This window comes from Thunnus maccoyii, chromosome 1 (genome assembly GCF_910596095.1).
Source record: "Thunnus maccoyii chromosome 1, fThuMac1.1, whole genome shotgun sequence".
Lineage (NCBI taxonomy): Eukaryota > Metazoa > Chordata > Actinopteri > Scombriformes > Scombridae > Thunnus > Thunnus maccoyii.
This window is the reverse complement of record NC_056533.1, coordinates 36,471,447-36,485,094: the sequence shown is the minus strand read 5'-3', so window position 1 is coordinate 36,485,094 and position 13,648 is coordinate 36,471,447. Positions and strand designations below refer to the sequence as shown.

The 13,648-nt window shown below is 39.8% G+C and overlaps 1 protein-coding gene across 3 annotated transcripts; it reads right to left on the bottom strand.

Annotated features, from left to right (window-relative positions):
* Window positions 1–1,403: 1,403 nt before the first annotated feature.
* kmt5b (lysine methyltransferase 5B) lies at window positions 1,404–10,318 on the bottom strand. 3 transcript variants are annotated; one of them, XM_042416409.1, is made up of 10 exons: window positions 10,193–10,318; window positions 6,846–7,103; window positions 6,614–6,761; window positions 6,318–6,483; window positions 6,111–6,220; window positions 4,921–5,087; window positions 4,733–4,752; window positions 4,486–4,622; window positions 3,983–4,182; window positions 1,404–3,565 (listed from the first exon to the last, which is right to left on the bottom strand). In XM_042416409.1, the coding sequence occupies exons 2-10, from the start codon at window positions 7,012–7,014 to the stop codon at window positions 2,079–2,081; spliced, it is 2,604 nt and encodes an 867-aa protein (XP_042272343.1). In that variant the 5' UTR covers window positions 7,015–7,103; window positions 10,193–10,318; the 3' UTR covers window positions 1,404–2,078. The 3 variants fall into 3 exon arrangements, with proteins under 3 accessions (XP_042272343.1, XP_042272354.1, XP_042272362.1); XM_042416420.1 differs by lacking the exon at window positions 10,193–10,318 and adding an exon at window positions 9,874–10,160; XM_042416428.1 differs by lacking the exon at window positions 10,193–10,318 and adding an exon at window positions 9,755–9,851.
* Window positions 10,319–13,648: the final 3,330 nt, after the last annotated feature.

Sequence of the window (13,648 nt, the reverse complement as noted above, 5' to 3'; positions counted from 1 at the left end):
TCCCCTCAACCTGCCCTTCCAAGCGTGTAGGAGAATCTATGGTGGCCGCGAAAAACACGAAAGGCCCTCTCTAGAGCCGGTGTTTGGTTTGTCCCTTCTGGGCTACTGTAAAAACATGGCGGCCTCTGTAGAAGAAGATCTGTTCCCTATGTAGATATGAAGGGCTCATTCTAAGGTACACAATTCTTATTTTCAGGTGATTATACACTAATTAAACCATACAGACGGGTGACAAATCAAAAGAAAAAACAACAGTCCAGGTCTGAATGCTTGACCCCTACAGTGAGGGGGTCTGGTGACTCTGTTATGCTGTGGGGGGGCATTTTGCTGGCATGGTTTGGGTCCATTTGTCCCCTCAGAGGGAAGGGTCACTGCAAATTAATACAAAGTTGTTCTGAGCGATCACCTTTATCCTATTAATGAAACATTTCTATCCTGATGGGAGTGGTCTCTTCCAGGATGACAATGCCCCAATTCACAGGACACGAGGGGTCACTGAATGGTTGGATGAGTATGAAAATGACATAAATCATATGCTACGGCCTTCATAGTCACCAGATCTCAACTCAACTGCACACCTATGTGAACCACCATCATCAAAACACCAAATGAGGGAATATCTTTTGGAAGAATGGCGTTCATCCCTCATGGTGGCCCAACACTTGACTAAAACACTTTATGTTGGGTTTTTCCTTTAATTTGCCACCCGTCTGTGTTTGTGAGTATTATCTTTCCATTTCTGCCGAGTCCGTTCTGCTAGATGCCACTAAATCTTACACACTAGTCCTTTAAGAAAATACAAACTGATAAGAAAAAGGAAACATATGTAGGCTACAGATAACAAGTGATGTATAATGTGTATTTCTACAGAATTTGGGCCTGTTGAAGTTAATGCTGCCACAATCAATAACAATTAAAGAGTTACACAGGACAGAAATTCAGACAGATGGTCAGGAAATAAAATAGCACCACAGAGAAGAGAATACATGATTCTAAGCTAGTAAGTACATTTCAGACAATGTGTGATTTTCCTCCCCAAACTCTCGTGTTGATGGACATCAGTTAACTTGCTTGCAAAAAAAAAAAAAAAAAAAAAATCAGATTAGGTAAATAAGAATTGAGACTGGACAGGAGAGAAAACAAATGTCATGTCAAGTTCTGCTGGGGGACATAAGCCAGTCTTTCTGTACATTACTTTTCAAAATTACAGGTTGAAAAGTATATAGGTAGCCTTTACTCATGAATTTAGTTTGATTTACCTCCTTATTTGTTTAAAAGGGTTGGAATATCATGTGTGCCATGTTACCATTATACAGCAGCTCCTAAAGGAAACACTGGTCCATTTTGACTGTACTCAACTGACTATAAAACATTGTGTGCTTTTATTTCTTGGGATTCTGCAGTTTAATGAACACGTTTATTTACAGCACTCTGAATGAACTGCAGTGAGCTGATTCATTGGAAACAAATTGTGCAACTCTTTCTATGACGCTCACATGGGAATAAATTTCATAACAGCACAGATTTGCTTTAACTTTCATTGACTGTCAAGAGACACATGATAAACTTACACAGTAAATAATGCGGATAATAGATGAATTATTGAAAATTCAAGTGGTTCAGGAAAACTACTGGGATAATGACAACATGGCACCTGAAAACCAAATGAACTGACTGACTGATCTTATAATGCCTCTGGACCATCTGCACCATACTGTACATTCAGTATGGTTTGCCACACAAAAATTACAAACCATGAGACAGAAAAAAATAAAATAAAAATCAAAAGGTTCAATAAAAACCTGCCTATGAGACAGAGGGGATAGACACCATACTGTACACTTTCTACAATATCCATGTCCATTATGAATATAACAAGTGCATTCACTTAAAGGAATAGTTGAACTTAAAACAAATTCTCATTTTTCACCTAGGATCCGGCCAGATTCTTCAGATTCTTAATTTTTCAGCAATTTTTTTTGTTTTTAAATTACTGTACTTCTTTTACATCAACACAACAGTTGATTAGCGAGTCATCTTTATTTACAGGGAAAGGTGGGAGTGATGAGCTCCACAGCTTATGCATTGAGCCTCAGAGACTGATCCTCTCTCCTCCTGGAGCTGGAGGAGATATCGATGTCTATGGAGTCTTTACCCACAATGAGTCGGAGGCGCTTTGCTGGAGGAAGTGGAATGAAATCGTCTTCAAACTCATTGTCGAAGTAGTCATCGTCGTCATCCTCCCCTTCCTCGTCATTGTCCTCTTCAGATGAAGGATCTGCCATGACCTTTTGGGTCCGATGTCCACCATTCCTGGCCTCCAGACTCTGACCCATATCCCCGTTATAGGGCATCTGGTCCGCTTTTGTCTGGGATATTCTCCGTGCATCGTCCTCCCTCTTCAGCTGGATCTTCAGCTTGGTGGAGTTACTGTGGACCACAGGCGGAAAGCCGTTATTCAGTTTGGCTATATATGAGCTGCCTTTGTCCTTATCGTGGTCCTTGCTGAACTTGATGCTAATCTTGCTGGAAGAGGCCGAGTTGACCGTAGAGGCAGAAAGGTTGGAGGAGCCAATGGCGTCGCTGGGGTCATTGGTCTTGCTACTGCTGCTGTCCCTCCGCCGGCGGAGCGTCAGTTTGGGGATTCCCGTGTTGTTCTCCAGGATCAGCTGAGCGTCGTAGCGTGTGATCTGACGCTTCTTCTTCCCCTTGTCCTGTGACCGGCAGCCACTCTTACCCTTGTCCCTGCGGAGGGACTTGCTGCCATTGGCAACCCCATTGTAGTCCCTGTGTCGGTCGGAGAAGCTCAACAGCACGTTACCACAGTCTGGGAAGTTAGTGGTGTGGCCAGTAGCCACCGGCATGAACGGCTCACTATATGAGTCCTCACATTTAATTGTCCGCTCAGTCCTGAGCCGTGTCAGCCGTTTCCGTCTGTTGCACGAGCCTCTTCTGGAATAGCCGGTGTCTAACGCCGGCTGCTCCAGGCCTATCCCATGGCGGAGATACTCCTCCATGTCGGCAGGCTCTGTTTTAATGACCACGCCGCCAGGGACCGGGCTCAAGCCGTCCATAGCACTGGGCTCCAGCTTAACACCAGCTGCCGTTTCCTGGGCTTTTACAAGGGTCCTTGTGGACCTGCGAGTTCTGTACGTTGAAGACTGACTACCCTCACTGCTCTGCACAACTGGTAGATTGCCATTTTCCTTGGCAGCATGACGAGTCAGGCAGCCCCGCTGGCCTAGTGTCTGCTGCACCAGCTCCTGTCCATCCTTCTCCTTCTTGACGGTGACACCTTTACACAGCGACACCTTTGAGTCCCTGAGACCCAGCTGGCAAGTCTCTCCCTTGGACAACGCCTTGGGCTCTGCACCCCTCCTGCGACTCCGCAACTGGACTTTACTTAGTGAAGGCTTGGATTGGGATTTTAGTCTCTTTGGTACCCTGTTATTGTTTACACGACCTTGTTTTGAACATGAGGTAGTAAGGGCTCTTGACAAAGTCTGTCTGGTTTGAGTCCTGTTTTTATACTTCAGGCCAGATGATGACGTTCTTTTTCTGGCAGCTAAAGGGAAAAGATCAAATGTTGTATGTTACTTATTTATCACATTTTCAGAAAAACTGAACTCATGTACTTTGGCAAGGTGATATTTACAAAATGAAATGTGACATTTTCCACTGAATGCCTCAAAATTAATAATATATAATGTTGAGAATGAGTAATGGTGCAATCAGGAGATATTTACATACAACATCGTTGCATATGATTACAGAGACATTAATCATTCAGTACTTAACAGTATTAAATCTATAAATTGTCCAGCTCTAATGTATGTACTTAATCAATACAGATATGGCAGGCTGCCTTTACTGCCACATGGAAATTCTTCTCTGTTCCCGTTCTTGAGTTTGGGATCTAAACCGTTACTGTAGCTATGGCAACAGCACGAAGACAAAGATGAAAGTTTTGGGGGACTCTTACATTGATGTGTTTTTGGCATTTCCTGAGAGTCTACGTCGGTGTGGGAGCCTACAGAGTGACTATCTGAGCTCCTGTTTCCTTCCCCTAACTTCTTCAGCCTGTTCAGACGCTTGTCTGTCTCCCGCAACCCGTACTTGCTGTTGATCACTGGCACTTCCACTGGCAGTCCAGCTTTGGATTTGAAAGCACCAGTACCTCGTCTGCACAACAACAAAACAATTAAAACCTTAACAATATTGTGATTAGAGAACAAAGATTTTAACAAACTACTGATTCTACTTGAGAAACCATACAAATTTGATTTTGACTCTGTAAGACGTCACAAAAAACTTCAGTAAAGAAATTAGAATCAGCAAAAAAAGTCATTTTGATGAAGTCTCTACATTTTATGAAATAAACGTATCAGTTATATTGTCTAAACTAATGGCACCACACTGATACAGTTACATTAGCTGTTCCAGTAGTGTACTGCCACACTGTAGTGCAATTAAAATATTACCTACCGTTCACATGTATAGCATTCACAAAATTCATTGTTTTCCCCAAAAAAGCCATCTCCATAGTAACATGAGATTTCCTCTCCTGGTTCAATGTCCCTCAAAACCTTCACACAGGCCGTGTCCCGCCCCGTCGATACAAACTAAACAAAAACAAATAAAGATGTGTTAATAATCCGAGCTTCCACATTCAGCAATAATTGATCAATAGTTCTTGCTTTCTAAATAAAAACCTACAAAAAAAGTAAACTACCTTGCAGTTTGGTCGACAATCTGAGAGAAAAGAGGGGACGAAATAAACAATCAAATTACTATCCATATCACGAATATTGGACTAATGAAGATAAAAACAAGAATTATGTATTTTTTCACTAGAAAAGTCATTTTAATATGTTGTTACAGTGCTAATGAAACCCAATCACTAGTGATCAGGGCTAATACCATGATTGATGAATGCAGCTGGCCCCAGCCAGAGCTGCGCACAGTTCTTGCGGGTGGAATACATGACACTGAAGTCATTCTCCCCGTGTCGGAGCAACATGTTCTCCTCACTCTCTGAAAGCTCAGCAATGCAACCCACCAAGTATTCGATCTTGTCGTTCCTTTTCCTGTAAAACAATACAAGGCACAAAAGTGTGTTACAGACTACAGCAGCTGACTGCTTTACCTTGTGTTAATGTGCTTTTACACATACAGGCCTGTATATGTGTAGGCTTAATATTTGGGCATCACAACTAGGGCTGCAACTATTTTCTGAATTGATTATTTGTTTGGTCCATAAAATGTCAAAATTGGTGAAAAATGGTGATCACTGTTTTCCAAACCCCAAGATGATGTCCTCAAATATCTTCTTACATCCCAACCAACAGTGCATAACCCAAAGACGTTCAGTTTACTGTCATTTAAGACTTAAGAAACCAGAAAATATCCACATTTGAGAAGCTGGAACCACAAAACAATTGAGAGCGCCACTTAGGTACATACTGATATTTAATAAATTGTTTCTATTTTACATTATTTAAAATTCATGCAACAGTTAATCCACAGTATATGTACAGTTCAAGTATATTTTGAGGAGGATTATAGGTGCAAATACTTGATATTTTTGTGTTCTTGGGTACTAAAATGCAAGAACAAATTTTTACTGTTTGCAAGAGTGGATTGTGCTGTGAGGTAGTTTCATTGTGCATGTGTATAGTCATGTACAACTTGTAACCTGTATAACGTGTTTAATGTGTACATCGAGATGGCGGGTTATAACATGTGTGTTTGGAATACGACATGAAGGCGGTGGTGGATCAGCCTTTATGTGACATTTTCCTGTGGACTTGTGAGTGCGCTGGGTTTCACAAGAAAAGTGGAACACGAGTCAAAACTAAGATACTTTGCAGATTAAGTGGAAGGAGGAACTTGGAACATGGTAAAATGGCCACTACAACGATTCATCGATTATCAAAATAGTTGCCGTTAGTTGGCAACTAATCGATTATTGACCAATCACTGCAGCGCTCTTCGCAACCATCACTGTTGGACATCACACAGAAGTACAAACACAGCCGAGTCAGAACAGTTACATACATATAATGACTACTATTGACTGGAGGGGTTGTTATCATCTATCATGTCCTCACCATTCCTTTGTTGCCACAATTTTAGCTCCATTTTGCTCTGATGAGTAGCGATTACAAGGAAGAATCTCAAAGCCGCTATCAGTGGCGAACATCCGCAGATACACAAATACCTGTAAAAACATAAAGTTAGTCATCTTTTAATTAAATTCACTGTGATGCTGGGAAAAAAAAACAACATCGGAGCAGATCTTAGATGATATTTTTTACATGCTGCTTGAAGAGCTTTTCTTGAGATTTCGTCTTGTGGAGAAAAAGATTTCGGGAACAGTCCCCTGATGTCAGAGCTCTGAAAGCTTTCTCCAAGTTGTCGTGTTTCTTGAAGCGCTCGATGATCTCCTTCAACTCCTCTTGTCTTCCCTTAATTGGTCGAAATCTGTGGAGGCACATTAACGGCACAAAACGGATTAAAAATGTGAAAACCTGAAATAAAATGAAACAATGTCAAGGAGAAGACATCCGTGCACATCAGTAAGAATGCTCTCCACTGTAGTAAATCTGCTGACCTGGTGTTCATTTTGTGAGTTTGAAAGCCCAGGTATGGATCCAGGATGAGGCTTGTGGTCAGATCATCATTCTCACACAATTCCTTGGCAGTCATTCCTGAGGAGGGCACATAGCGCCTCTCTGCCTCCAGGCTGGCTGCATTAAACCCTATAAAAAGCAAACACAGACACGTTAGAGTATGCAACTGCTGACGGATCTATACATTTGTTAACTTCAATACGTCTAACTCACTGCGGCTACATCTTCGGTTTCTGGGGTGGGTTTTGTTGTGCCGTAGGGATGTTCGTTGTGAATGCTGAGAGCGAGTCTGGCTCTGGCTCACAGGATGCTCGCTGGTCAACTTGTTTCCGTGTCGTCTGCCATTTAATACCATGTTCTTGGATTCGCCCAGCCACTTCATGCCCACAAGCCCCCTGGTCCAGTTGCATTTAGTCACCGAGATGAAGAAACACTCTTGAGTGGGGAAGACTGGGGTCTAGTGTTTGAAATCTTGAGGCGGAGTAGAAACAACACAGTAGCCATTAGACTAGATGAACATCCGAAAAAAATGTTATTCGGTTACAAAAAATACAAAACAAAACAGGATCAAAACAGGCAGGTGGAGATGTTAACTGCGGAAAGACTACCAAGAAAATAAGACAATTATGAAATGAACAGGATTTACCAGAGAACACAAAATGCAACTATTCTCACGACTAAGTAAGGAACTTTCTTAATTCTTCACCTAGTGTACACTTAAAACTGAACTGCATCTTGGAGGATGTTATCAGAAATGGACAGCTGTAAACACAGATATGAGACTGCACCACACATGTACAAAGTGAACTCAAATATGTCTCTGACCAATCTGCATGAATATCTAAACAACATTTGGATACAGATGATTCATCTCTGCCAAACAACTTGGGTAAGGTTTTGAAGTCTACCTAAAGTGAGGTACCAATCAGTCACAGCTCGCCCAGTAAGAGGACAACCATTACAGCCTATTATTAGCGGCTGGTGACGTTCAAAATGTGACCAGCATCAAGTCAGTTTACTAAGTGGTGACTTCTGTTGTTTACACCACTGGTTCCCAACTTGGGTGTCCCAACCCCCACTAGGGGTCGCCAAAGCTTCACGGGGGGGAAAACTTGAAAAAAAAATAAAAATATATATATATTATACACACACACACACACATATATATATATACACACACACACAGTATATCTCAGCAAAATCTCACCAGGATAAAGACAAAGTGAAGACATTAACACAAGCTATATTTACAGACTCTTCACTCTGCTAAATAGCCTCATCCTGCAGTAAAAAAGTATGCAAATTAAAACAACCACAGAGCTCATATAACAATGGCCAGGCGTCAGGGAGAAGAAAACACTGAATTTGTCAGAAAGACTACAAATAATACAGACAGAGAATTGTATAAAAAGTTCCTGAAAATATAAGGAAAACTCATCTCTGATGCACTGAAATATTCACAGGCAATAATCTGCTCAAAATTCATCCAAATTGCTAGTTTTACACAAACTTCCTGTAGTTATTGCATCACTATTTGTACACTTTAACACTGCACTGAATATAATATGAAATATCCATAAAATACGTCACTTCGTCAGGGGTCGTCAATTTACTCAATGATAGAATAGAGGTTCCTTAAGGCAGTGGTTCCCAACCTGGGGGTCTGGACCCCCCAAAGGGTTCACTGGATTAACCTCTTACCAGGCACCCTATTTTTGAGCACAAGCCCGAAAATAAAGAACCAAAAATAAGGGTTACTGTTCTTCAACCCTTTTAAGTACAGTCATAACCCTGGTCTCATTTAAAAAGGTAAATCTTTAAATTTAACAAACAAAAAGTCAGAATGAGTATAAGTGGTTCTGAAAATAATGCCACCAAAGCTAAAGTGTCACATGACAGTTTACTCTAAGGGGTCGCGAGATGATTTGGCAGGATAGGACAACAGAAATAAACATATTTCTGACAAACAAAATGATCTTTTTCTTCAAGCTTTCCACTAATTTTTGCTTTACTTATGGTGAATCACTGTATTTTATCTCCTCAAGCCTCTAAAAGTTATAAATCCTCCTTTGTTTAACTGGTAGACAACGTGTAACGAGGGATCCCAGGTAGACTTAGCTTTATTTTAAGAAGTCACAAGTCAAAGAGGTTGGGAACCAATGGTTTACACTGTAGTAGGCTGAAGATACACATCACAGCAGTGTTTGGGAAGCAAGTTTAAAATGTTCCTGTAGCGCCGTTTAGTGGTAACCCCAAATAATACACTGGCTTACTGTCAAGTGCGCTATCATCCATACATATAAAATACTGCTTTGTGAATTTATGCTCCATATAACCGCATCACGTTCGTATTCATAACTGCATAACACAACACACAATGTTTAGATGTGTATAACACAAGTATATTAGTTCCCAAATGCGTCGCATAGGAGCATCATCGGATTTGTAATCGATGCATAAAACGCTTCGCATTATCAGCTCAGAAGCTAACGTTAGCCACACTAAAACACAACACAGTACAGGGATAAGGAGAGGCAGAGGGAACCCGGAAGGCCACACCGACAGCTGAGGCCGAGATTGTTTCATAGTTATGAATTTAGCTTTGCTATTGTTTGCTACTAGTCTCTCCACCCGTCCTCCTCCACCGACACAGAGATGCTCGGCCGCGGCGGTTAGCTTGCAGCAAACGCCGGTAGTCTGCGACGAGCAAGTTAATGTTGGCTAAGTTACACAATCACATAAACACCAGTGGTTACCCCGAACATAAAGACGAACACCGAAACACAATATCAGCAGCATAGTGACACATGTGGATAGTGATATTTAACTATAATATTACACCAAAATACATAAACTCCACATCTCAAGCCGCCTCGACGTTTTTCCACTAACGTTCAGCATGCAACAAACGCCTTAACGCTAACAGACGATGTTAGTTAACAGTTATCTCCTGGTGATAATAGTACAAGTCAACATTAGTGAATTTAACATAACATTAACGTAACGTTACTTCTCTGTTTGTGCCAGCAAGCATCAAACTTAACTTCAGCAGGCTGCTAACGTCAGCTAGTACCGTCAATTGGGAACACCAGTCGGTTAAAACACACACACAAATCAGTTACCTTTCCTCCCATTAGAGATATCTAATGTTGAATTATATGTGAATCAAATATTCGACGTCGACAGTCGCTAGTTGGCCACACACATGTCCCAGTAAGTGGATAAGTAAAGCTAACGTTACCTGCAAACCGCTGGGGCACCGCAGCTAACACTAAAGCTAGCTCTGGTTGTTTGATGTGGAAGCCATTATTAGCCGGTTTAACGGGGTAAATCTGTCGTTTATAAGCAAATTAAAAGTTGGACTCCGTGTCTGTATCCTTGTCGAAAACGATCTGCGGCAGCTACCGGAGCCAGCGGATAATCGGTGTATCGGTGCGGCTCTGTTATTTAGCATGATAGCTAACGTTAGCAGTTAAATAGCTGGAAGCATTTTCACGCGTTGGTTTCGTTAAATGTCTCCAGTCGACAACAGAAACACAACAAACACACAAAATACTCACTGGGTGGTTGACTCAAACAGCCACGAAATAACACACCACTCCTTAAAACTAATCCAAATTTTGGCACGACACCCTTAAACGAAAATATCACAGGAAACACATTTTTTTTTTTTTTTTTTTTTTTTTTTGGAAATTAACATTAAAATTCAAGATGGCGGCCTAGCACGGGAGAGAGGGGGAGAAAGGCGCAGCACTGCCATCCAAGAGAAAGTAGATCCAACAGATACGCAGCCGTTCCCGTCCGTCGGGACATCAAACGAGCAGCAGTACTTGTAAATACAGACTGGAAATTGAAAACTGGGCGTTGTAGTCGACTTTTCATGGCCTCTTTTTCTTTATCACAAATTGTCGAAAATGGTTATCTTGGTCTGTGGTTGTAATTGTCGGATGTACACAAAAGTAGTGCTGCATAAACAAACCTCTTTACGCTTCCTAAAGAATCCAACAGTCGGTTCTGTCGGTTTCGGGGAGAGTCAAACTAGAACCAGCAAGTTTTAACTTTTAACTAAAACTATATTATTGTATTAATTATTTATTTTACTCCACAGTTGTTTTGATGCCTCCCTCTCTCAGTGGTGGAAAGTAACCAAGCACATTTACTCAACCCTCATCCTACCAACATATTTAACATACAAGGACGACTGACTGGGGCCCCTGGAGACCCCAAGAATAGACCAGTGTCATAAACAACCAGCATAGCAAAATGTTCATTTATTTCCTCTCAAAACATGATTAGTTATGTAATTAATGTCATCTGAAAAAAATAGATCATTATTATTCGAGGAAAGTTATAGTTAATATGAATATTGTGTAAATAGTATATATTTTTTATTATTGTGTAAAAATTATATTGGTATTTTTAAAAAGCACTAATTAAAACAGAATCAGAAAACAATGACATGAAGTCATTAGGAACAAATTGATTGACAAAGTCATGACAAAATAAAGCACCTGTGAGATATGACAAAAGTAGACCTCTGAGTTCTGCAGGTACCCCAGTCAGTAGGATTAAAGTAAAGTACATTTTTGAGGTATTTGTACTTTACCTGAGTATTTTCATGTGATGCTACTTTATACTTCCACTCCACTACATTTTAGTACTTTCTACTCCACTACATTTATTTGACAGCTTCAGTTACTTTTCAGATGAAGATTTGACACAATGGATAATATAACAAGCTTTTAAAATACAACACATTGTTAAAGATGAAACCAGTGGTTTCCAACCTTTTTGGCTTTTGACGTCTTACAAAAAGCAGTGTGTAGTCGGGGTCACATTTCACATGTCTATGAGTTGTTAACAGCTCCACCAAATAGTGATTTTTCCTTAACTAACTGTATATAAAGTAGTGTAAACTAGCTCCACCTCCAGCAGCTACAACAGTAATATGCTGCTCTAACACTGATGCTTCACTATTAATAATCTATAATCTATAATAATATATCAGTCAGAGGGACCAAACCACTACTTTTACTGCAATACTTTAACTACATCCAGCTCATAATACTTATGTACTTTTACTGTAGTAGGATTTTTCAGGCAGGACTTTTACTTATAATGGAGTATTTTACATTGATGTATTGGTACTTTTACTTAAATAAAGGATCTGAATACTTCGTCCTCCACTGTCCATTCTTCGATCTTCATCTATTTTGGTTCATAAATGGGTTGTTCCTAGTTGTTTTTCTCCAGCACCACTTGCCATTGCTAATTGTTCCACAACCTTTGACATTAATATAATAAGTTGAATTATTATTTGTTCAAGTGAATACATGCCCAATGTTCAATTAAATTACATCACAATCACAATTTTTCAAGTCTGTCTTAAAACAACAGTCAGGAGCCCAAATGAACATTGAAACATGTTTTTCTTGCTGTAATCATTCCTCCTGTTCATACTGACCATTAGAAGATCCCTTCATAATGAAATTACAATGGAAGTGATGGAGGAAAAAATGTATTTAAAGGTTTATCTGAAGCTAATATGAAGCTTCAGTCATCCGAATGAGTTAAATCAAGTAGATATCTTTCAACGTTACAGTCTTTTTAGTGGCAAAGTCCCTCTTTTTGTTACTATACTTCCACCTGCAGCTCAACAGGGAAACACTGTCCGAGGAAACACAAAGAGAAAATTTGATGCTAAAAAGACTGTAAATGTGTCAGATATCCACTAGATATGACTAACTCAGACTGCTGAAGCTGAATATCAGTTTCACATCAACTTTTAAATGACTGTGTGGACACATTGTGGATTTTGGCCTCCATCACTTACATTGAAAGCACATTTGAAGGATCTTTTAATATCCAGTATGAACAGAAGGAATGATTACAGTGAGGAAAACCTCTTTCACTGTTCACGTGGACACCTGACTGTTGTTTTAAGACAACGTCTCCTTTATCAAGATTTACTATCATCAGTGTATTAAGTTTATGAGGGCCACAATAAATGAGAGGGCATTACTGGTGGTAAATAGACTTTGTGTTTGTGGCATTTATGAGTCTCATGACATGATGTAATAAACATTCAATAAAATGACCTCATTACAACATAGTTTCATTATAGGCCACCAGTTAACATGATTGGACTTAAATTCAATATAATCTTTGAACAGGTTTGTGTGCTGAGCGTTGCACTAACAAGAGACAATGAGGAAGACAATAACTTCCTCCTCCAGCCCTTGACCTTGTCTTTGACCTTTGGACTCTGTAAGAATTGAGGGCGTTGTCCGTTGTGTACAGATTGTAAAGCTCCTTGAGGCAAATTTGTGATATTGGTCTATAGAAGCAATATAAAATACACCAAAGGTTTCTTTCATTTGTCCTAATAAGATTTTCTTGGTAAATTGATCCTTGTTCAGGTTGATGGTGGTTTAATTCATTGTCTTTGTGGGTTTTTTTCTATCTTTTATGATATATCAATACACATAGATAGAGATGGCATTTTAAGATAAACTTGTGATTTTTCTCGGGTTAATTGCTAGCAATCTGTTTTGATGTCTTATAATAAATTGCAGAACAATAAACATAACATGAAATAAGGATTTAACAATCATAAAAAGGTTTAGTTACACTTTTGATCATCACACAAATATGCTTTTTTTATCAGCTTAATAAAAATGCCATAATAATTCAGATAATAACAAGCCCTCCAGTCAATACCACACACTACATTACATTTACATTTTTAAATCTTCAAATTACATAAAACCATCAGCCTCCAGAATGTTTCTGTTTTAGTTCAACTTATTTTAAATTTAATTTGCACAGTTTACCACACTTTACACGTCAATCATCTTTCTCCTAAATATGATTGGGCAGGTATTTATTATGTAATAAATTCCCTAGTTTAGCCCCGCCTAATTGCAACCCGGTAACAAGGGAAGGGAGAGAAACTTTCTAAAGAATTACATAGACTAAGTCAGAGGCTGTGTTCTCATACTTTTTGGGTGTTTACT

Excerpts from the sequence above, each read along its gene's own strand:
- kmt5b (XM_042416409.1), bottom strand. The coding sequence starts at position 7,014 with ATGAAGTGGCTGGGCGAATCCAAGAACATGGTATTAAATGGCAGACGA. Across the intron at positions 6,484-6,613 it reads ACTCACAAAATGAACACCAG|ATTTCGACCAATTAAGGGAA; the intron begins GTCAGCAGATTT and ends GTGCCTCCACAG. Across the intron at positions 6,221-6,317 it reads AAAAGCTCTTCAAGCAGCAT|GTATTTGTGTATCTGCGGAT; the intron begins GTAAAAAATATC and ends ATGTTTTTACAG.